At 46.4% G+C, this 21,854-nt stretch overlaps 1 protein-coding gene across 1 annotated transcript in view; it reads right to left on the reverse strand.

Annotated features, from left to right (window-relative positions):
- NRIP2 (nuclear receptor interacting protein 2) overlaps positions 1-21,854 on the reverse strand; it is a 412,018-nt gene that overhangs the window by 139,666 nt on the left and 250,498 nt on the right. The window contains exon 2 of the mRNA XM_078673728.1: positions 4,067-4,231. Coding sequence (XP_078529854.1) covers positions 4,067-4,231 — 165 coding nt within the window. The remainder of the gene's footprint in view (positions 1-4,066; positions 4,232-21,854) is intronic.

A 21,854-nucleotide genomic window follows, 5' to 3' on the forward strand; every position in this document is an offset into this window, starting at 1 on the left:
TGCCCTCATTTGGATATACTGAGATCCAGGGTCGCTGAAAAACTTTGTGGTGGGCGGCGGGGGGAGAGAATTCTCGACACCAATATTGTTCTGACCTCTCAAACTAAGCTCCTCTGGATGTAGGAGGCAGGAAGAGCTAGTGGGGGTGATTCCTTAATATATATGGCCATGGCTGTTTTCGTATGTGCATCACTTCAGCGATCCACAGCCTCACAAGTTTCAGCAATGGCAGGGGGCTGGTTTTGTCTATCCTGAATTTAGAAATTGCATTGTATGAACACAAAGGAAGCAGGTCCAGGCAGAAGGGAAAAATAATATGGGGGCCCCTGTCAGTTTGGGTTCATGCTCTCTGGCTGGCCCCGGATCCTTGGGTAGGATGACCTGCTTTTGAGCCTAAATGCAGGCACGGTTTTTTCACTGTCTGGATTTTTCTGCTTACACATATACGAGTACAGCAGTGCATGATCAGATTCATTTTGATATTGGTTATATTATACGGGCAGGCTGCTTGAATCCTTTGCAGAGGTATATATTAGACTCCATCGGGGATTGTACTGATTTTTTTAATATATTTTATTCATGTATGTAGTCTCAAAAGTCCATGCTTTGTTAAATCAGTTATAATAGCCCCAACAGTTTTTTTAATACAGTATCAATTTCGCTCCGATGCTTTTTGTAGTTCTATTTTTGCTTAGTGAGTCTTTTGTGTGCTGTTTGATAATTGATTACTTACTGATTATGATTCAATTCTTGCTGAATGTGCACCCTCTCTCCCTGTTTACCTATTGTATTAATAAAGTAAATGTTAAAAAGATTTACTAAAAATTATTGGGAAAAGAAATGAAAGGGTTATTTAATTGAAAAAACAAGAGACCAACAAAGTCAAGGAAAAACAACTCAGGTTGGAGATGGTTCGAATTAAAAGTGGTAATAGAATGGATAATTAAAGGAATGCGGAGGCAAATCAGACAAGGAATAAATTAAAGATTTAAGGGATACTCTACCAGCCACATATTTTACTTCAGCTTGTTCAAACGTTTTAAACTGTTGATGTTGAGGTCTGCGTGGTGTGACTTGCTTGATGTAAGGTTGATCATTGGATTGATATGTAAAGGATCGTGAGTGGGCCAGCTGGACAATTTGATGCGGATTTGAATGAATTGAACTCTGGGTGTTAGTATGCTGGTGAAAATGTGGTTGAGTGCCTATGACTGATTGCATGGTCTTAAATATGTCCTTGACCCTAAATTTCGCAGTGGCCTGAGCATGGCATGATGGCATTGTCAGTAGTGATAGTATATGGCACATTTCAGTTCTCTTGGATGAATGCCAGCAACTCTAATGTATGATTTGGGATTTTTTATGTAACATGCTTTGGTTCAGTACTGGTTTAGTCACCCCTCATAGCTAACTACGCAGTGTATCTTTATGAGGGATACTCTCTGTAATGTAATGTAATGTATGTGTTGTCTTTTATTGACAAGTATGACGTGATGTGATAGCCAGCTGTAAGGTTTGTAGTTATGTGTCTGTCTCTGCATGCACTTGGTTGACATGCTGCAGAATGTGATGAAAATGCATGGATTGTTGGCACCCCTACCACCACTCCCCGATGACGGTGGGTGAATCAGCTATGGTGCCTGACACCTCCGGATAGTACCCGTTTCCTTGAAGTATCCTACTGTGCCCAAGGCGGGTTGGTGGGTAGTGGGATGGCTTTTCCTGAGCTCTCAATGGGGGGTTTGGGTGGAGCGAGACGGCTTCCACTGCAGTGCTGGTACTGCCCCAACTGCAGAACTCAAGTTACTCTAGTGATCAGGTGCATTGGACTCACCTGTAGTATCCTGAAGGTGCTGCCAGGGGAATCGTGGTCAAACCCAGTGTGGTGGACGGGTCTGCAGACATTCCTGAGGTCATGGACGGGGCAGATAGAGGACAGCGGACAAGGGTCCTGCACAAGCTGTGATGTTATGACTGAGATGTCACAAACAGGGTAGGTAGAACTGATGTAGGTTTTGGATTTCCTTCTGCTTTTCCTTCAGTGGCGTAGCTATGTGGGGGCGGTCCGCCCCAGGCGGCACTATTTGGAGGACGGGGCTGTCTAGCCCTGGACCATGTCAGGTATGTGCATGTAACTTGCATGATCGAAGTAACTATTAGCAGCGATACTACGTGTCTCACGGACCTCTTTCAGGTGCTCGCCGTCCATTTTTCCCCAGCACCCCCCCCAGGGGGGCGGCAATCTGAAGGAAAGCCCCGGGCGCCACAATCTCTAGCTACGCCTCTGCTGTCATGCCAGGCATAGCGACCCAGACAGGAAAAACAAGTGCAGGCCTGATGCAAGGGAGGACAACTCCTTGAGCATCAGGCCATTATTATTTTGCTATTCGGAAACAAACCCCGCTTCGGGGTTTTACTTCTGGAAAGCAAAATAACATGCTGTCTGCTCTGCATTGAGCTGTGACGAAAGTGCATCTGCCAATGAACAGATGCACTTTTGTAACAGAGTCACAGAGCATGCCTTCTGGCCGGCAAGGAGCCTTAAGTCTAGCCTGTGGTCATCTGCCAGCGGACAAAGCCCAGGGTCTAAATGACGCCGTTTTTTGTATCAAATGTTAATCCCAGTTAAGCTGCAGCATAATTACACCTGCAAACAGTGTGACCGATAATGCATTTATGCTACATTTACCAAGTGCATGCTATCGCACTCAACATGGCTGCCTTAAATATGCTTTTTACAGCACATCCAAAACATACCTGGGTGGATGTCTTACTACATAAGACAATAAAAAATTACAATAAGGACTAAATAGAGAATTTCCATGGGTCTGACAGAAACAAATACTTGCAGACGTGTCCACTTACACAGGAAGTGAACTGCAAGGCATAATATGTCTTTACTGTGGAATCACTGGACCGATTATGTTGGGCCACCAAGACGGAACAAGCATTGGCAAATACAGGAAAAGATGCTACAGCCCATAGAAATGGAGGAAAAGTAAGTGGCAAGCACTGGAACAAAAAAAAAAGCCAGGAAAGAGAGGGAGCGGGATGTAAGCACCTTTTAACTTATTTTGAAAACATGCAAAGAAAATCCTCAGCACACGAAAGTAATGTCACAGTAATTATCAAAGTGCGGAGTGTGAGCACAAAATTAATCACAGGAAAGTAAATTCTTGTTCTTTTCCTTCAATCCTTAGATCTTCAAACAACCGACACATGTTTCATCACTTACAAAGGAAATCGTACCGCGACTTTATCAAGGCTAGACAGAAACAAATGGGATAATACCACTCCACATCACATGCATCCACTCCAATCCAAAACACATGGGTAAACAAGCATTGGCATAGCCAATAGGTCTCACTTTTGGGACCTTATAAGTATTTAGTTATGCAGCACAATATACTTGGTGCAACAACATCAACTGTTGCAAGGCTAAACGCTTATAAGGTCCCGAAGGCGAGACCTATTGGCTATGCCAATGCTTGTTGTTGCATCTTCCCTCATCTGTTCTCCTTGTGGTGATGCTTCACCTTGAGTATGATGCTGCATGGACTGTTGCTGGGCCACCAGCACTGTTAGTCGGATAGCAACAAAACCCGGGACCAGAGTCGGAGAATGCTAGCACATCCCCTAGCCTTCTGGGCCAACATACAAGTAATCTGCAGCTGGACCTGGTGTCTCCAGACCACACATTCTGTTATGTGAAGAAATAAGCGACCACAAGGGACTTTGCTACATTATTGTGGCCCTTCTCCTCACACATGCGACTATGCGGCCATTGCTGTCAACAAATCACAGGCTACAAACTAAATGTTCCCTTCTAAGTGAAATAAGTCGACATTTGCTACAATATGGAAAGCACTGCAGTTTAAAACATGGCAGCTGGTCAGTGGAGTTGCCACCATATGTCTACATTGCTAATGTAATGGCTACAGTGGATAGGCTGACAGTAAAACGCAGGCTTGTGTCACAAACTGAAATGATCACCATGCTGTCCACACTCTTGGGCATCATTATCTGAAATGGTCTCTTACACACACGCTTTGCAAAATCAGTTTACCTTGCATGTTATGAAGAGAGCCACTGCCTCCTTCTTTCTGTCTTCGTCTTCCACCACCTCGTCTGCATCCCGCGCCAGTGGCGACTTGGACCTCACGTTATTGTCCACCTGCAGCTTGCTGAGGTTTCCTTCCAGGAGTCGCCGTTGGACCACGCTGTGTGGTTGCTGTGCACAAGGGAAGCATAAGAAGTAGAAAAAATGTCATTGACATGTGTGACCCATGGTAATCGCAGAAGCAAGCACACTTTTACACTGCTATATTTGTATATGCAAGAGTCACATCATAGACCAAAGATCTCGGTTGCTGATGGTCGGGTGTTGGGTAACATGGATCTTTACAGTCCTTGAAAACCTTAGGGACACATGGTGTCTAAATACAACCCATGCAATATTTAAAGTATTTAATATGTGTTGGACCTTTTGTCCAAGAAGCAATTGTGTATTTTGCAGAGAATGTTTTTGCTCGGACAGAAACTTCTTGAACACATACAGCCTGATTCATCAAGGGGCCGTTTTGCGAGCCCCTAATAGCGAATCATAGCGATTCGCTATTGAGGACTCGCAAAACGGTATTCATGTAGGAATTGCTAAATAAATAGCGATTCCTACATGTTCTCTATTTGCGAGTAGCAATTTGCTACTCGCAAAAAAAGGAATACCTCCCCATTCATTCCTATGGGCCAAAAGGCCCATAGGAATGAATGGGGAGTATCCCTTATTTGCGAGTAGCAATTTGCTACTCGCAAATCAGATAGCGATTTTAAGGGTGCCAGGGGTGTCCAAAGGACACCCTGTAGCACCCCTAAAATGCACATTTGAACAGGTGTTGCGCACACACATGTCCAAAGGACATGTGTGTGTGTAACATGCAAAAGAAAAAAATGCACTAAAGTGCTTTTTACACTATTTACGCAATTTACCACCGAGTCAAACATGGTGGTAAATTGAGACCAAATATTGCGATTTCGCTATTTCTATTTGGTTGATGAATTGCATTTAAGGAATCTCTATTAGAGATTCCTCAAATCCAATTCCTCGCAAATATGCGATTTCGGTAATAGAGATTTTTGCATTTGGGATGATGAATCCCAAATGCAAAAATCGCACTCGCAAAGGGCCAGATTCTCAGAATCTGGCCCTTTGCGAGCGCAAATCAGCTTGATGAATCAGGCTGTTAGTGCTTTACATGGTACAAGTATAGTGCTTGTAGTCTGGTCGCGCACAGTACAGGCAGCAGTATGTGAGGGTGAGGTTGCCACTGGACCACATATGTTCTCACAACAATGAATGAATTGATTCCTTAATATATATAGCACTGAAAGTGACTCAAATAGGGTATCATTATGAGAGCCCCAAACCTTCACCCACTAAGACTGCTCCTGTGGCATTAGTGTTTCTTGGGGTTCTGTTGACTCTGGTGGAGCAGAATTAGCAGTTTCTCTGCAGAAATAACTACTGGCTGAACCACAAATTCGGCGTATGATTCATCAGGTAATTGCACATCACTTCTTACCTACGTTTTACTACCCTTCCTCCCCGAAATCCCTTCGAGCTCTAACTTCAGGACGGCACTGACGCACCCTTCAAGGTACTTATGTTAGTTTAAGATTTTGTTTGTTTGTGTATATGTGTGTGTGTGTGTGTGAGAGTGAAGCAGGGAGAGACGGAGAGATACATGTATATATAGAGATTTTTTTTTAAGCCAAATTGATTGTTGGCACTTTTGAGTATGCGAATTTAGGGGCACTCTTTGATCAGAACAAAACTTTTTTTGTAATTTATTAATTTGTCTTTTATAGTACTATAACATAGTGAAGGCCTACCCTTTTAAGTGCAGAAGATCAGCCTTCAAAATGTCTACAGGGCTTTAGGCATAATCATTTCTCAATAAAGTCCATTCCACTTTAAAATATGCGAGAAGGATGATCTTCTGCAATGCAAACGATGGTCCTTCTGTTATGTAGACATTCACAGGCCATAATAGTTCACCCCAAATTAGAGAGATTCACCCTCGAATATCAGTAGAAGGTGTTTTACACAATTCTCTAGGGTCTATGACAGAATCCATTTTCTGAATCTATACATAAGTGCACTGTACATCATCCAGCATCAAATGTATACTCCTCACACCTTTTGAAGTGTCATTATAGTGTTCATTTTAAAATAGAAGGATGAAGTTTGCCTTATACTTTCTTTGGTAATGTTTGGCGAAACAAATGACCGGAGAAAGGATTCGATGCATGTGTCTAGAGAATAATATTTACAACATAGTTTATCCTATAGGGTACGTTTGTAACCACTTGACTATGATTTTTTCACACAAAGCAACGTCAAAGACACCTTGCAGAGCTGTGCTGCGCTGCGTGAAAGGGAGACGGAAGAATGTGTCATTCAAGATGAGGCACATTCCTGTCCGCTCTCTGTGCTGGTGCACAAACTGCTGCATAGCGCCGACGCAGGCATCAATGTGCTATAGTGTGAGGGTGCCTGCGTTACAGGCAGGATTATTTTTGTGCAGGAAGGGACACCTTCTTGCCCTAAAACAGTCTTTCGAGGCACTTTTCTCTTTCCAAGTATGCAGCACACTTAGAAAAGTGGAAAGAACAAGGAGAAATACAAATATTTTCCCTTCGTTGCACCTCTGTCGGGAAAGGCGTACAATTCTGATGTATTCCCAGGTCTACCAGTGTTGGTAAACCTGGGAATGCTGCAGAATATATGGGTGGATGTGTGGGAACACCCAAGCTCTACTCATGGAATGTCTTCCTGGCAAAGTGTTAACGCAAGGCAGCGACTTGCGCTGCCTTGCCTTGCGTTACACCAAATTTACCAAGCCCTGCAGGGCCACGCAGGGTGCCTCTGTGTGGCATAGTAAATCTCAATCCAGGTTTTGCATAGTCCTGTGGTCACCTGGCATGGCACAAGGGTGACGCAAAACCTTGATAAATCTGGGCCGGATGTTTAAAAAAAGAAAACCTAACAACATTACTTTTGCTGAATTTTCCACGTTCACAACTATGCCATCGGGTGGAATATCAGTAAATAAAGTTAAGCACAACATACTTAGTTATGCCAGGCTGTCAATCGTTTTCATAGGGAAGGAAACATTTACCTGTTTGTGTTTAAAATATTTATAACAATTAAATAAATTTAAATAGAACAATTCATATGTCATCAACAATATCGCACGCGTATTTGATGTTAAAAGTACAGTGCCTCAAGTATTGTTTTGTATCATGTATTTTATATGTGTGCTTCAAAATGTATTCCGAAGCGATACAAAAGGGGATGATGGACGGAGCGTTTGAGTTAATCAAACACTCACCCCCAGTCAACTGATCTGGGTTTAATCCATCACCATTCTTTAGCTCACTCAGCCACCCCAGTTCAGACATGGCCATATGCAAATCAGTCTGACCCTCTGCCTTATGGGAACAGTCCAGCCCAAACTGCCAAGCCATGTCTTCCCTGGACCGGAAACAACCATCCTGGGACCGGTTTCGGATTCATAATCCTCATCAGCCAGGCTATCTTGAATCCAATGGCCAAGTGAGCAAGGGATCCACGTCTGAGCATACCCTGCCACACTTAGGGCGAACAAAGCGATACAAAAAGGGATGATGGACGGAGCGTTTGAGCAAATCAAACACTCACCCCCAGTCAACTGATCTGGGTTTAATCCATCACCATTCTTTAGCTCACTCAGCCACTCCAGTTCAGACATGGCCATATGCAAATCAGTCTGACCCTGTGCCTTATGGGAACAGTCCAGCCCGAACTGCCAAGCCATGTCTTCCCTGGACCGGAAACAAGCTTCCCAGTTCCTTGTACTGGGGTGAATGTATGACATTGTTCTACATTCTGTCCATCAACTGTGTTTTTTTCAAAATGTATTCCGTCATACAATATTTCTGTGACACTACCCTCTTCTTTTATGCCTGACAGTAACACTATCTAATGGGGTTTCTACGTCTAATAGCAAGTGCAGTATGCCTTCTATTATCAACACCACTCCCTCCCAAAATATTCCCCCTTTATAACGGCAAACAGGCATCTCCATTAAAGGAATTCATGAATTGTGTCTATTGCAGTGTCAACATGTCTTCTTTTCCCTTATCTGCCACTGCTCATCATAACCTTCATTTCTGCTGATCCCCAAAAGATCCAATCTCTCTTCAAGAGCTCAGGGTTCGCTCTCCCCATTGACTGCCATTTTACTGCCCCCTTGGTAGCACAAGGTGACAAACTAATTCGTTTATTTCTGTCTGTTCTGACCTTTCCTTGACTGAAGACCCAACAGGTAGATCTGGGTGTGTTGGTCTCACCAGCAATTCCTGGATGCAAATTCCATCTTTTACAACAGCGGATCCACCACACAAAGCAAGATTGAGACAGAATAAGGCAGCTCTCGAACTCCCACAGCTGTTCCAACTATATAGGGTATGGTGGGATCCATTTTATAATCAGTGTGGTGCTATATGAAGGATGCAGGAAGTGGCACCGAGTTTAAATCTAGTCACATAAGACTTTCTGCACTATATGTCGGTATATCACAAAGCTATGGCGTCCTCTTTCACTTGAGCACTATTAATGGACTAGAGACACATAATGCTTTTTATATGGTAGATAACGGGCTCCCTACTTCACCTGAACCCAAAAGGATGTGCTGTTCCCTAAAGTATTCAGTATATGTCACATAAGTCCCCCCTCTACTTCTCGCTGCCTGCGAGACTGCTGTATGTTGTAAGACCTGGTGTTCAGTTATAGTCCACTTTTCTCTCAACTTTTCCACGTTACTTAATCTGTCATTAGCAAATAAGCCAACTGCCGGTCCTTAGCCATTTTTCTTCCACCTGAACAAGTCCGTGATCTAGCGGCGGTCCATGCAGGTAAATGCGGGGTTGGTGGGGAGGTGGGTGCGGGCGGTAGCAGTGGAAGTCGGCAGACGACGGAATAAGGAAAATAAATAAATACATACTATGCTGTCATCTGGTGACTTACTGACCGGCCCCGCCCCGCCTCAACCCACCGCGCTTGCCTGCACGGACAGCTTCTGCCATAATCAATCATTGCAAAAATAATTCATGCCGCAACCAAGCGTTTAGGAGAAAAGTAATCTCATTCCTCCATTTCTAACACTGCACTCTCCATAACGTTGCACTGCAACTGAAGTGCCAGGTCTCAAGCTCGCTTCCTTCTCATCAAAAAACAAACTGGCAATTTGTCAGGTTGATATATAACACGCCTTTCACTTTCAATCCCAGAGTATATCACCCCAGTCCCATTGTACGGCCTGCAACAGATGAGAAAGGAATTACCAGTGGTCGAAGACAGCTCAACCCCATTTTATGGTAGTAGAACTTCAGCCTTCTATGAGGTCCTATGGTTCTGGCATTGCTCCATGCCAAATAAGTCATCTTTTTAGCTAAGTTACAGAAGAGGTAGCCTCAAAATTTCTGTATAATACCTGAATGAGGTATAACAATTCGCTTATTCTCAATTTACTTCCTACAATTCTTGGCGTAACAGAGGGAATTACCACTATTTTCCACTAAAGGCCTCATAACAAGCACTGCTGTAAACCCAGGTGAATCCTTCTGAGAAATATGAAATAAAATATAATTTTTAGAGTTTTGCAACTTGGAACCGACCTAAGAATACATGCAGTTTTCCTCATTACTCCTCATTCCGAACTGTAAACTCGAATGAAAATACAAATCCATGAGATATTGCAACATGTATTATTGGTATTTCCTGGTGCAGTATTGCTGTAAACAGTGGCATGCCTTGGAATGTGCCTTGGGTGTGCACTTCATTTTTGCATTTTTTTCTTACTGCCTCCTTTTAATAAAATGTCTCCTTGCTTCTCCTGAATGACATCAGTCTCCGGATTCTTACCCACTATGATCCCTCTTTTCACAGTTTATAATGTATGTCTACATTGCATGCACCAAGGAACCAGCCTAGATTTGAACTCTTCTTACCTCTTCAACAGATCTAGCATCTTTTCTCTCCTCCCTTTTCCATTAGCTCCTTTCTGCACCGATTCTGGGGACTCAAGGAGTAGTCATCGCTTTAGTCTCCAACGCCTACTCTGCCTACAAGACGTCACCAAGTCTTTCATCTTAAATTGCTACAATTGCAGCCAAGACTCAGAGATCATCCTGAAACTAGACGAACATAGGTATCCAGGGACCAGGTCATTGCCCACGAGTTCTCGACCAATGGATGCTGGGGAGCCTGAAATACAAGGGCTCCAAAATCAGGAGCTTCATGTGCAAATGTGTTTTGAGGTCACAAAGCCTGTGATGCACAAAAGCAGATTGTTTGCAACAGCAAACACCTTTTTTCACAATGTATCAAAGATCTTTTAGAAGGCAAAAACTAATGTATTTCTGACTTATAAAAGGGTTTTACACTCCATTACAAATTTCAAATAATAGGGCATTCGAAATGAGTATCTCCTATCATCCTGGTAGTATCAGTGGTTTGTGATTATAATTGCTGTTACAAATCTTTGATCACTTACTGATCTCCGATTCGTGGTTGTTACTGATTTGCAAGGGGAGCTGTCCACTTGGGGAAGTGTACTCTTTGTAAATCATGTGTGGCATCTGAAGGAGCATGTAATGGTCCAATTCACCACAGCTGGCTCCCCCAGATACAATTTGTCAAGCAACACCTGTCACTTTTATGGTTGCAAACTGCTTTTAAAAAATGTTTCTCATTTGGGAATTGAAATACAAGAATGGGGGTCTGCTGTTTCTTGAAGGCCTCCATCTGTGAATTCACAGCCAATGACAAGAGATTGCAAAGTGCAACATGTTAAATTGTTATGCATAATTTTGTAGCCAAAGTTTGAGGTTTTCAAGGCATTCTAATTAAGAAAATGTAGTTTGTTCCATGCACATCGGACCACCGTGGTCTCCTCTGGGTATCTAGTTTCCAGAAATGTCTGGGTTTAGTAGGGTTCTCTAGTTACTGGCTGACCCAGGGCCCAAATATTGCAACTATTCAGCATGGTAAGTGAGAAGAAATTGGGATTTACTGCCACTCTGATGACCCATTGGGATTTTCCCCCACTCTGCTGACCCATATGTCAAAACGACACCCAAAACAATCCAAATGTCCTCTTCCTTGCTATGGGGGTAGGGATAGGGATTATGTATGCCCCAAGTGGGCAGACAGAAAGACTATTGTGGCTGAAGCGTGGGGGCTTGGCTAATGCCTGGGCAGCACACATCAACAACATATTTTTCCCTAAACTGTGTGCATGTATATATTTCTCTCCCCCCCCTCTCTCTCTCTCTCTCTCTATATATATATATATATATATATATATATATATATATGTATATATATATATATATATATATATATAAACATATATGTATAAATTGTGATATATAAATATATATATATATATATATATATATATATATATATATATATATATATATATATATATATTCATGCTCAAGCTTGATTTCGTCGCGAGAGAAGAACTCGAACGCCAGCACGGGGCTCCAAGCACAGCCCAATCTCGAAGTGCAGGAAGGTGGGTCAGTCAATCCCTTTCACAGTTCTGGCATCATGGCATTGCCGACGCGTTTCCAATTCAGCATTCTTCTTCATAGGCTAATGATGGCAGACATGAGCACAAACCAGGCGGTGTCTCCATTTATGCCGAGGAGCACCACCCCGAGAACCTGGGGGCCACAGGAGTTTGTATTCAACAGGCTCCTTTATGTGGGACATCGGCACAGATTAGGGATCGTGTGTTAGTTGAGGCTCATCTGTGAGTTTGAAATATACCAGCAGTGTGTAAACAGCACTTCCAGGACTGCAACTCCCATAATGCTAAGCATAGTATCATAGAGATTGGCCATAAAGAGGGCGCGCTATCGTGAATAAATGGAGACCCCGCCTGGTTTGTGCTAATTTCTGCCATCATTAGCCTATGAAGAAGAATGCTGAATTTGAAACGCATCGGCAATGTCATGATGCCAGAACTGTGAAAGGGATTGACTGACCCACCTTCCTGCACTTCGAGATTGGGCTGTGCTTGGAGCCCCGTGCTGGCGTTCGAGTGCTTCTCACGCGACGAAATCAAGCTTGAGCATGAATATCTATACTACTATTATAAAGAGAGAACTGTGTCCTTTGAGCCAGGTAAACTCGAAAAGTACACCACCAATCACAACACCCAATACAGCGTTGGAAAGGGGAGGTCTAAGAGATGGACATAGGCTATATAAATGGACACCATATGCACTAAAAAGGGGGGGTGCCATCAGTGGTAAAGTAGTCCCTTCTGGGCGTTAGATGTGGGTGTTAACATTCAGAGAGGCAAGTTGTGGGCGTTACATGTGGGCGTTAACATTGTAGTTCACGGTGCAAAACCAAACAGTGAGGAGATGTGGCCGTGAGATGTGGCCGTGAGATGTGGGCATTAGATGTGGGCGTTAACATTCAGAGAGGAAAGTTGTGGGCGTTAGATGGCGAGGAGAACATTGAGATGCGAGGAGATGTCACGGTGCAAAACCAAACACATCATTCGCGCTCACAGTGCAGAGTATTTCAACCATTCGTGCTCACAATGCAGCGAATTTCAAACGCGCAATAATCACAGTGCAGCATATTGCAAACACGAAATATTCACTCACACACACATCTTCGGGTAGGCAGATTCATTGACCTGGGCATTACCGTTGTACGCTGACATCAGGGACGGGGCGTGGCTTGCATTCACAGGCGACCAATCATGCCACATACCTCGCATAACACATGCAAGCCTTGCGAGGAATATTTTATAAACGATTTCACCATTGGTCACGCTCCTGTTTGTCACAGGGGGATGACCTCAAGGAAAAGAGGTGCGGCTTACACGGCGTTTCACGGCTTAGGCGAGTAAGCGTTCTGCCGTTCTGAAGCTGCAATATTTATCGCACGGAGATATCATACATAAAAAAACAGGCTTTCGCATGGCCCTTAAGCGAGTCAGCGTTCACCACAGTACTTGCGTTCTAAACCTAAGAACAAAGCTACGGATTCACTCGCCGCTATCTGTGTTACCACTGTAACACTCCCACTTATTGCGGCGCTAAGGAGAAAACTTGCCTTCAGGGCTTAAACAAATATTTCACTCGCCAACATCACCAAGTGCTACATAAAATATCGTCTTGGCAGAAGCAACAACATTCTCACTGGGGGCGGGGGGGCAAGGACAAACAAGGAAACACGAGTAACATTAACTAGAGGGACCTTTCGCCAACAAGATTACACAATTTACTTTTCGAACCCGGACAACGTCGGGACGGGCTGCTAGTATATATATATAGATATATATATACCCCCCTGAGGTGAGATTTGTACCACCCAATCTCCCCTGCAGGGGAGGCACAAAGGCTGCATACAAATTCTGAGGTAGGCCGTTGCCAAGACAAGAACCATTTTGTTGTTCACTATGTGGAGATCCCTGGTGGCTAGTGATCTTTCTACCCCCATGGAGCAAAGTTGGGGCATACCCTCCAATCTGCTCCTGGGGGGGGGGGGGGGTCAGAAGCCTAAAAGAAATCCCTGGTTCCTAGTGGCCTTTTTACCCCCAGGTGGGGCAGTCCTCCCTGTTTGCCCCCTAGGGCAAAAAGACTGTATGTCCATTCTGGGGTGGTGGCATGGTCTGATGTGGGTGTGGGCTTGAAACCCCTACTACCCAGCGGGCCTCCACCTCCTGCGGGGTGGAGAAAGACTGTACTGCCCAGGAATGGAGAAAAGCACTGGCCTTGCTCAAGGGACTGCCCCTACCCTTGTAAAAAGAGATCAGTGCTCGTGGTGTGGGAGGGATATAGTTATTCCATTAACACAATGTGCTCTCACTTTGTTTTGCAGTAATTTTAAAGCTCTGCATGGTGGCGTTGCAGCAAAATAACACAAGAATTAGAAATGCAATAGGTCTCACATTTTTTTGAGTTAGAGCTATTGGCATAGCTCAACAGCTTTTATTAATAAACAAAGAGGGAGGGAGGGTAAAGAACTGGAGCCAGTCTTAGACTCCCTGATGAACAGTGCAAAAACAACAGAAGAGCGGGGCCAGAAATAATGACAAACCGACAGAGAGAGTCACTCTTATATGTAAAAAGAACACTCACTCACCAACCTAGTTGGTGACATGCTTCATCATTGGGTTCCCACCTGAGAGGCCGAATGCCTCTCTGGTGTGCTTCAACGCCTGATTACAGCGGAGCAGGTTTAGTCAAGGTGACAGTGCAAAGTGTGATCAAGTGATAAATTAAAATTGTCTTTACCAATCCAAAAGGTTTTTAATAATGGATTGGTAAGACAAAGTTAAAAGTTGAAATGGATGATAGACCGGATAAATTGACCAGTCACATCACTGCGTGAAAGAAATGTGGTCCACATGTTTCAGCCTCACAAGTGCCAATAGTGCCAGTAGCGAGGCTTTCTTCAGGACCTAACGCCACGGCGGTATGCACTCGCTACACGGGCATTAGGTCCTGAAGAAAGTCTCGCTAACGGCACTTGTGAGGCTGAAACATGTAGACCACATTTCTATCACGCAGTGATGTGACTGGTCAATTTATCCGATGTTGATAGCCTACAAAATAAAAAGGCAGCTCAGGATGACCAGGATGAACCACAGACATATTGGGATGGACAACGCAAGCAAAGAATGAGTGAAAAAGCCTGGCCGTGACCCAAGCACACAAAGGCGGGAGAATCTGACCCAATGCACCAATAAAAAAACACAAACACAAACAAATGGCAACTCATGGGCATGGAAAAAGCTGATAGAGAAGTTAACAACAGGTCTTGCAGACAGCGCATGCGCACTGCCAGGCTCGACCTAAAAAAGAAATCAAACCCTGGAAGCAAGGAATGCTCTTCCTTGGCATCCCAAATTCGTGTTATTTTAAATAAAATAGTTCTATTGAGGCAGCTAACCCCTTACTGATTACCGCACTGTGAAAGTAGTGTGGCTGTGGGGAATGCGTTGAGGGCCAGACTATAGAGGTTAAGTAGTGAAGAATGGAAGTACTTTCAGGACATAACCATCTGGCTCCAAGAAAGCCAGCCTCCTGCAGCAACATCTACTAAAGTACGAAACCTTGGATCTCTCATAGACTGCACCCTATCACTCATCCCGCAGGTGAACTAAGTTACATTGGAAAGATTTTCCATCTTCTCCATGTATTGTTCCCTTAGTTCCAGTGGCTACTGGTTAGGTTCAAGGAGCAGGAGTGGATAAAAACAGAATTACTCAACATATTCTTTTGTTGGTAACGGTAAAAATGTTGTATATTTAGATGACTCATTCCAAAAAGTTATGTGGCCCACGTTATATGTGGCACCTTCAGCCAGTACTAGCCTTTTTACCACAACTGGCTGTGCTGCTTTTTAATTTCAAATTAGTTTTATTGGTTTTGATAGCAAAAATAGGCAATACAGAATAGCAGGTATGCAGCAGGCACACATAGCGAGCGAGACAGAAAGTTGTGTCTTCTCTAAAGGACATCAAGGAAGCAAGAACAATATGCCAACACAGATATGCAGAGCCAATGCTGTGATTAAGGTGCCATGCAATAAGGTCAACTGACCAGAACAAGAAAAATAACCAAACCCCCCTCCCTCTTCCCAACAACCCTTCCCTCCCCTCACCCCGACCAGTATGCCGTTTGCTTGGAGTGTCTATCATGACATGTTCAGAGCTATAGGCTGCAGGGCAGTCGATTTTAGGGGGGACCATGTGGCGCTCCTGTAAGCCGTAAAATGCGAAGATATTTTGGGCATGTGACTTCGTGAAATTCCCTGGACAGGAGAGATAGAAGCGGCTGCCAAACTTTCTGAAATGAGTCTGTTGTGTGTGTAAGCGTGGCTTGAATGCGCTCCATGCCCAGCGTGAACCATAGTTTATGCAACCAACCAGTGTGAGTGGGTGCTGTGGTCGATCCCCAGAGCGACAGGATATGTTGTGACGCTGCTTGCATGGCAATGCCCATCTGTTTACCGCGAGGTGACCTCAGAGGAAACGTAAGCGTGTTGGGTAGTCCCAGGATCGTGTATGCGGGGAAGCGTGGAATTTCAGTTTCAAAGGTGGAATCGATATCATCCAGAACCGCCTTCCAGTAGTCCTGGAGTACGCGGCAGTCCCACAGTAGATGGGTCAAAGTGCCCCTCTCACCGCAGCCTCTCCAGCACAGCGCGCTTCGAAGCGGGTTGCCTTGATTGAGTCTGACCGGGGTGAGGTGCCAGTATATGGCCAATTTCACTGCAGATTCTCTGGCACTAGTATTACGAGTGGTGTGCGCAGCTCTATAGTATACAAACCCCCATTCCTTGGGCGACAATGCCCTGCCGAGCTCCGTCTCCCAGCGTTTCTGTCCCGCCGTCTTGCCTGGGCCGGCCGCGGGTAATAGCATCTTGTAAAGGTCTGAGATAAGGTGCCGATCCGGATCTTTCGTTATCAACCATTGCTCGAATGGTGTCAGTCGCCGACTGAACAGGGGGGCGCATTCCGGGCCCGAAAGCCAGTGGCGGAGTTGAAAGTACTGGAACATGTGAGGTTTGGTCACCCCATATCCCTGTACAATATCGTTGAGGGGGAGAAAGCCCTCTAGATCAAAGAGATGGCCGGCAGACCGGCAGGCCGTTCCGCGCCATTGTGTAAAGGCGCAGGGGTCGTTGCCCGGTGGGAACTCCGGATTATCTAGGATTGGAGTGAGTGGGGAGGGAAAAGTGGTGAGGCCTCTCTTGACAGCCACCATGTCCCAAGTCCTCATAATGGTGCGCGTGATGGGGGACCGAAGAAGATATTGTGGTCTGTGTTGGCAAGCAAGGAATGGGACCTTCCATAGCGAGGTCTGAGCCATTGCCCTATCTTGAAATAGCCACCTCTTCTCGGATTCTGGCCTGTACCATTCCACCAAGTAGCGGAGTTGCGAGGCTTGAAAATATTGTAAGAGGTTGGGAATTCCGAGACCACCCTCTTCCACAGCTCTGTGTGCCACTTGTTTATGCAGTCGCGCGCGCTTTTTTCCCAAATGAACTTGTGGAAGGCTGTTTGCAGGTCAGCAAGTGTGCCCGGCGGTGGTAGGATCGGGATAGTTTGGAAGACATACAAAACCTTAGGTAAGGCCGACATTTTCACTGCCGCTATGCGGCCCAGTAAGGAAAGGGGTTGCTTCGACCAACGTGCAAGATCGGCTCGGATCTGGGAGGTGAGCTTTTTATAGTTAAGGGCCACCGTCGAGTCCGTGGAGGAGGTGAGAGTAATTCCCAGATATGGGAGCTGTGTGGATGTTTGTAAATCGCAGCCAAAGACAGGTGCCGGAGTGCGAGGGTGGGCATTGCAACCCAAAGGCAAAATTAAGGATTTCCCCCGGTTGATTTTGAAGCCAGACACCGCTCCAAAGCTCTCCAGTTCCTCCAGGAAGGCAGGTACAGAGAGGGATGGTCGGTCGAGAGTAGCGATAATATCGTCGGCGTACAGCCCCACCATGTGAGGTTCATGGCCGAAGGAAATACCGCAGATGTGAGGGTTGTCTCGGATATTCTGCGCTAGTGGTTCCACGTAGAGGGCGAATAGGAGGGGCGAAAGAGGGCACCCCTGACGTGTGCCTCGCTGTATCTCGAAGGGGTCCGATTTGAGGCCCCCCAGTCGGACCCGAGCCCGGGGGTGGTAATAGCAGCTTGCGATCCAGGCTCGGAAGCGATCGCCCAGCTGGTACCGCTGTAGGACCTTCTGTAAGTAGGTCCAGTCGACTCGGTCGAACGCTTTATCTGCGTCGATAGCCAACAACGCCGAGTCTGAGTTTTGGAAATGAGTCTTATCTACTAGATGCAGTAGCCTTTTAGTATTATTGCTGCATTGGCGGTTCGGGACGAAGCCCGACTGATCAGGTTCAAGGATTCCCGGTAGGCAAGGGCCCAGGCGGGCCGCCAATACCCCTGTGAACAGTTTCAAATCTAGATTAAGTAACGAGATGGGGCGGAACGCAGAGCAGTGCGTCGGGCTTTTGCCCGGCTTAGGCAGCACCACTATCTCCGCAGCCAGCATATCCGGGGTTATAGAGCTCGGGCCCTCGAACGAGTTAAATAGTCTCGTGAGTACCGGCGCTAGGATCTGGCCGAAGAGTTTATAGAAGCCTGATGAAAAGCCATCAGGGCCCGGTGATTTGAGCGGACGTAGGCGGGAGATAGCGGCTAGTACTTCGTCCAGGCGAATAGGGGAATCCAAGGCCTCTGCGTTCGTTGGAGACAGCGGTGTGATGTCCGCTGACTGCAAGTATGCGTCGATGTCGGTGGGGGATACTCTGTCCTCGCCGTATAGGGAGGCATAAAACGAGCGAAAGGCATCTGCAACCTGTGTCTCTTCGGTGAGGGCCTCCCCGGAATCGTCCAGGAGGGTGGTGATCTTGGAGCGCTGAGTCTTGGCTTTTAGGGCGCTGGCTAGGAGGCGCCCGGTGCGGTTGCCCCCTACATAATAGGTGTGGCGGAGTCGGAGAGCGGCGAATTCTGCCCTATCAGTGTCAAGGCTGGCCAGTTGGGCCCTAGCGGCCTTCAGCTGTCGCCAGATCCTCGGAGCGCCGGTGCGGCTGTGAACCCTCTCCAACTCGGCCACCTGTGCTGTGAGGTCATCCCTCTTTTCTTTGCGGAGTTTGGCGTCTGCGGCCGCGATCGCGATCAGTTCCCCCCTGACTACCGCTTTCAAAGCTCCCCAGAGTGCCGACATAGAGGTTGCGGAGTTATCATTAGTGACGAGGTAATCCGAGATGCATTTATGGATTTGTTTAGTGACGGACGGTTTCTGCAAAAGGGTCTGTAGGAGAGTAGGGTCTGCTATCCTATGGTCACCCCAAATTTTTGCTTTTTGCTTCACTGGTTTTCGACTACTGAGGCTGTGGGCCTGCTGACCAGACCCCCAGCCTACTGTTCTCTCACTAAATTAATGACACATGTGCTATAGGCACATACCAATTGGAAATGGACTCCTTGTCAGCCCCTGTATAATGCACTATAGGTGCCCAGGGCATAGGGGCCACCAAGGCCTACCAGGGGCTGCAGCATATCTTTTGCCACCCCTGGCTGGTTCTTAAATTGACACAACTGGCTGATCACTCAGCTGGGGTAAGGTGGTGTAATCACCCCTTGCTTAGATATAGTATACCTATATCTAAACCTATATCTGGACACATATTAACCTGTGAGCCACTCCTATGGAAGGCCTCATCAATCCTGGAGGCAGAGTGCGTGGTTTCATGTGAGATGGAGCTCTAGCATGAGCTGAGCCTGTCTGCAGCTGTCGGGAACAACTCCCTAAGCTGTTTCAGGATAATGCCATACCATATACTCTTAAGTGCCTTATAATCCTCGCGGTTATATAGCAACTTTGGTTTGGCTTTATCAAAACATGTCGTGTAAGGTGTCATACGATTTGGAATACTATCCCCTCGCCAGTTCTGGCGACGGGGATAGCATTCCACCCCTCTAGAGGGGTAAGACATGTTACTTTGCTTTAATGCGGTTGATTTCTCCAAAGACCTTAGATCCACAAAATGGATGCCTCTGCCACAGACAAATGTCTGGACCCCTGCAGCTGACCGAAACTCAGCAGATGGGGCCTGGACAAAGGGTTTCCTGTCACAGGAGGGTGTCACCACCCTCCAGACAGGAGATAGTGGATTGTAGCAGGGAGGTTTGAAAGAAACCAGACACTGCCTGGGGCGCACAAGGCTGCCCCTTGCATAATCCGGCCAAACCGGTTCTGGGGCACTCCAGCCCTCGTGCCAGGGCGGCCTGGATCAAAGGAAAGGGGTGTATCCACCCCCTTCCTGGGTCCCACCCATAGGGAGGGACCTAGCAGGTAATCACGCCCCCCAGATTGGAATAAGAGTGGGAGCAGTGCCAATGCACATCAGATTTCCTGGAAGAAACATTAGAAACGAAACTCTGGACCCTTGGACCTCCATCTCAACGTGGAAGCCCGAAGAATCTCCCTTGTGGTCAAGGAGTGACCACCCTGCAGCAGCAGGCACCATCCAGCCCTCGACGTCTACTTAGTTGCAGTTCCCGCCGGAGCTCGAGCGACTGAGATCGACGAGATCAAGCCTGCCTGCCTTCCAACAGCCCGATCCACAGTCCCTGCAAAGCTGAGACCCGTGGAGGCGACCGGAAGCGTGGGGCACGCCATCTTGAATTGACCACGAGACGCTGACCGCGCAGCCCACGAGTGACCCTCGAAGCTGTGCACCGGGGTTTGAGAAGGCCCACCCTGAGCTACTCCTGAGCCGAAGTTCAGCCCTCCACACTCGACGAGTGCTGCGTGGGGCCCTTCTGCTCCATTTGGCTCAACGCGTTGGCCCGGTCACTTGCCAGCTGGCTAGTGGTCCCTGTGCCGACGAAACTACAAAGAAGACTCGTGAATCTGGTTGCTCCAGATCCACACCAGCTCCCCTGAAAAGGAGCCCCGACTCTGACCTTCCTGGTCCGAGTGAGAAGCAATCTTCCGATCCCGCGTGGATTGCTCTTGCCAAGTGTTGTTTGCTCCAAACTTGAAGCCGACTGCACCGACGGTGAGAGCCTGCGTGGGACAGATCGTGACCTGCTCCTGGACGTCGCAGATGCCCCAGAGCCCACGTGACAGCGGAGAGAAGCTCCTCGACGACCACCTGATTGCGCCCGACATTGCCTGGTTCCATCCTGGTTCCACCCTGGTCACTGCTGAGTGACCCAGACTCTGTCCCCTCTGCTTTCAGGTACTTTTCGACTTGAGTCCACCCTTGGACTCCACCGGACCCTTCACCTTCAACCTGCCTGCAGCCCTTTCAGCTTCAAGCACCAAGAGCCTGCGTGTCAAAACCCGACGCCACTTCGACCCTGTGCACCCACTTCCTGTGGGTGAGGTAACTTTGCTCCGCCGGTGTTCCCACACTGGTGCACATCTCTAGGGTCTGTGTGTTAAGTTTTGTTCCTCTAGGTTCAGCGGAAGTGTCCTAAAACTCTAACTTTGTCATTTTTACGCACCATTGGTTAACATTGGTGCATGCGTGCGCTTTCCGCACATCTCCCGAATCCCGAGGGCCATTCCCGACTTCAGCATTGCTTGTCCTGACTGCTCCCAGCGATTCCCTAGGCCCTAGGCCTAACCACTGCTCGATTGGTATCTCTTATACCACTTGTTTAGTATATGGTTTGAGTGGCCACCCGCCCTCATCCATAATTGTGCAACTTGTATGTTTTAACAGTGCTTTTGATTTGTCGCTTGTGCCCCTTTATTCATAAAGAATACTGGGGATTGTTTTTAGTAATAAATACATATATTTTTATAATATATACTTGTGTGGTGTCCTTTCATTTGATATTACAGGATTGTATGTGGTAAAACAGCTCGCTTAACACGACCTCTTAAGTTAAGCCTTTAGGCTGCTTAGTCCATGCTACCCCTAGGATAGCTTGTCTAATAAGGTTGACTTACAACCAGACACCATAAGGGATTGTTTGGTCTGATAATAGGTGGTTCCAGAATTGGAAACATCACCTATCAGGCCAACTTCTCACATTGGTGAGCAGCGGTGCGGATTTGAGCTTGCTGTTGTTTTACCATTGCAATCTTTGTATCAAATTGAAAGATCACATCAAGTACCTCTAGGTACATATAAATCAAAAGCTTAGCATATTAAGTTCTACTGAACTTAGTAGTTGTAGGTTGAAGGGAGTAGCACACCCTGACTACAACTCACTAGTAAGGTACAGTAGGAAAACACTTAGTGTA

Source organism: Lissotriton helveticus, chromosome 1_1, assembly GCF_964261635.1.
Source record: "Lissotriton helveticus chromosome 1_1, aLisHel1.1, whole genome shotgun sequence".
NCBI classification, from domain to species: domain Eukaryota; kingdom Metazoa; phylum Chordata; class Amphibia; order Caudata; family Salamandridae; genus Lissotriton; species Lissotriton helveticus.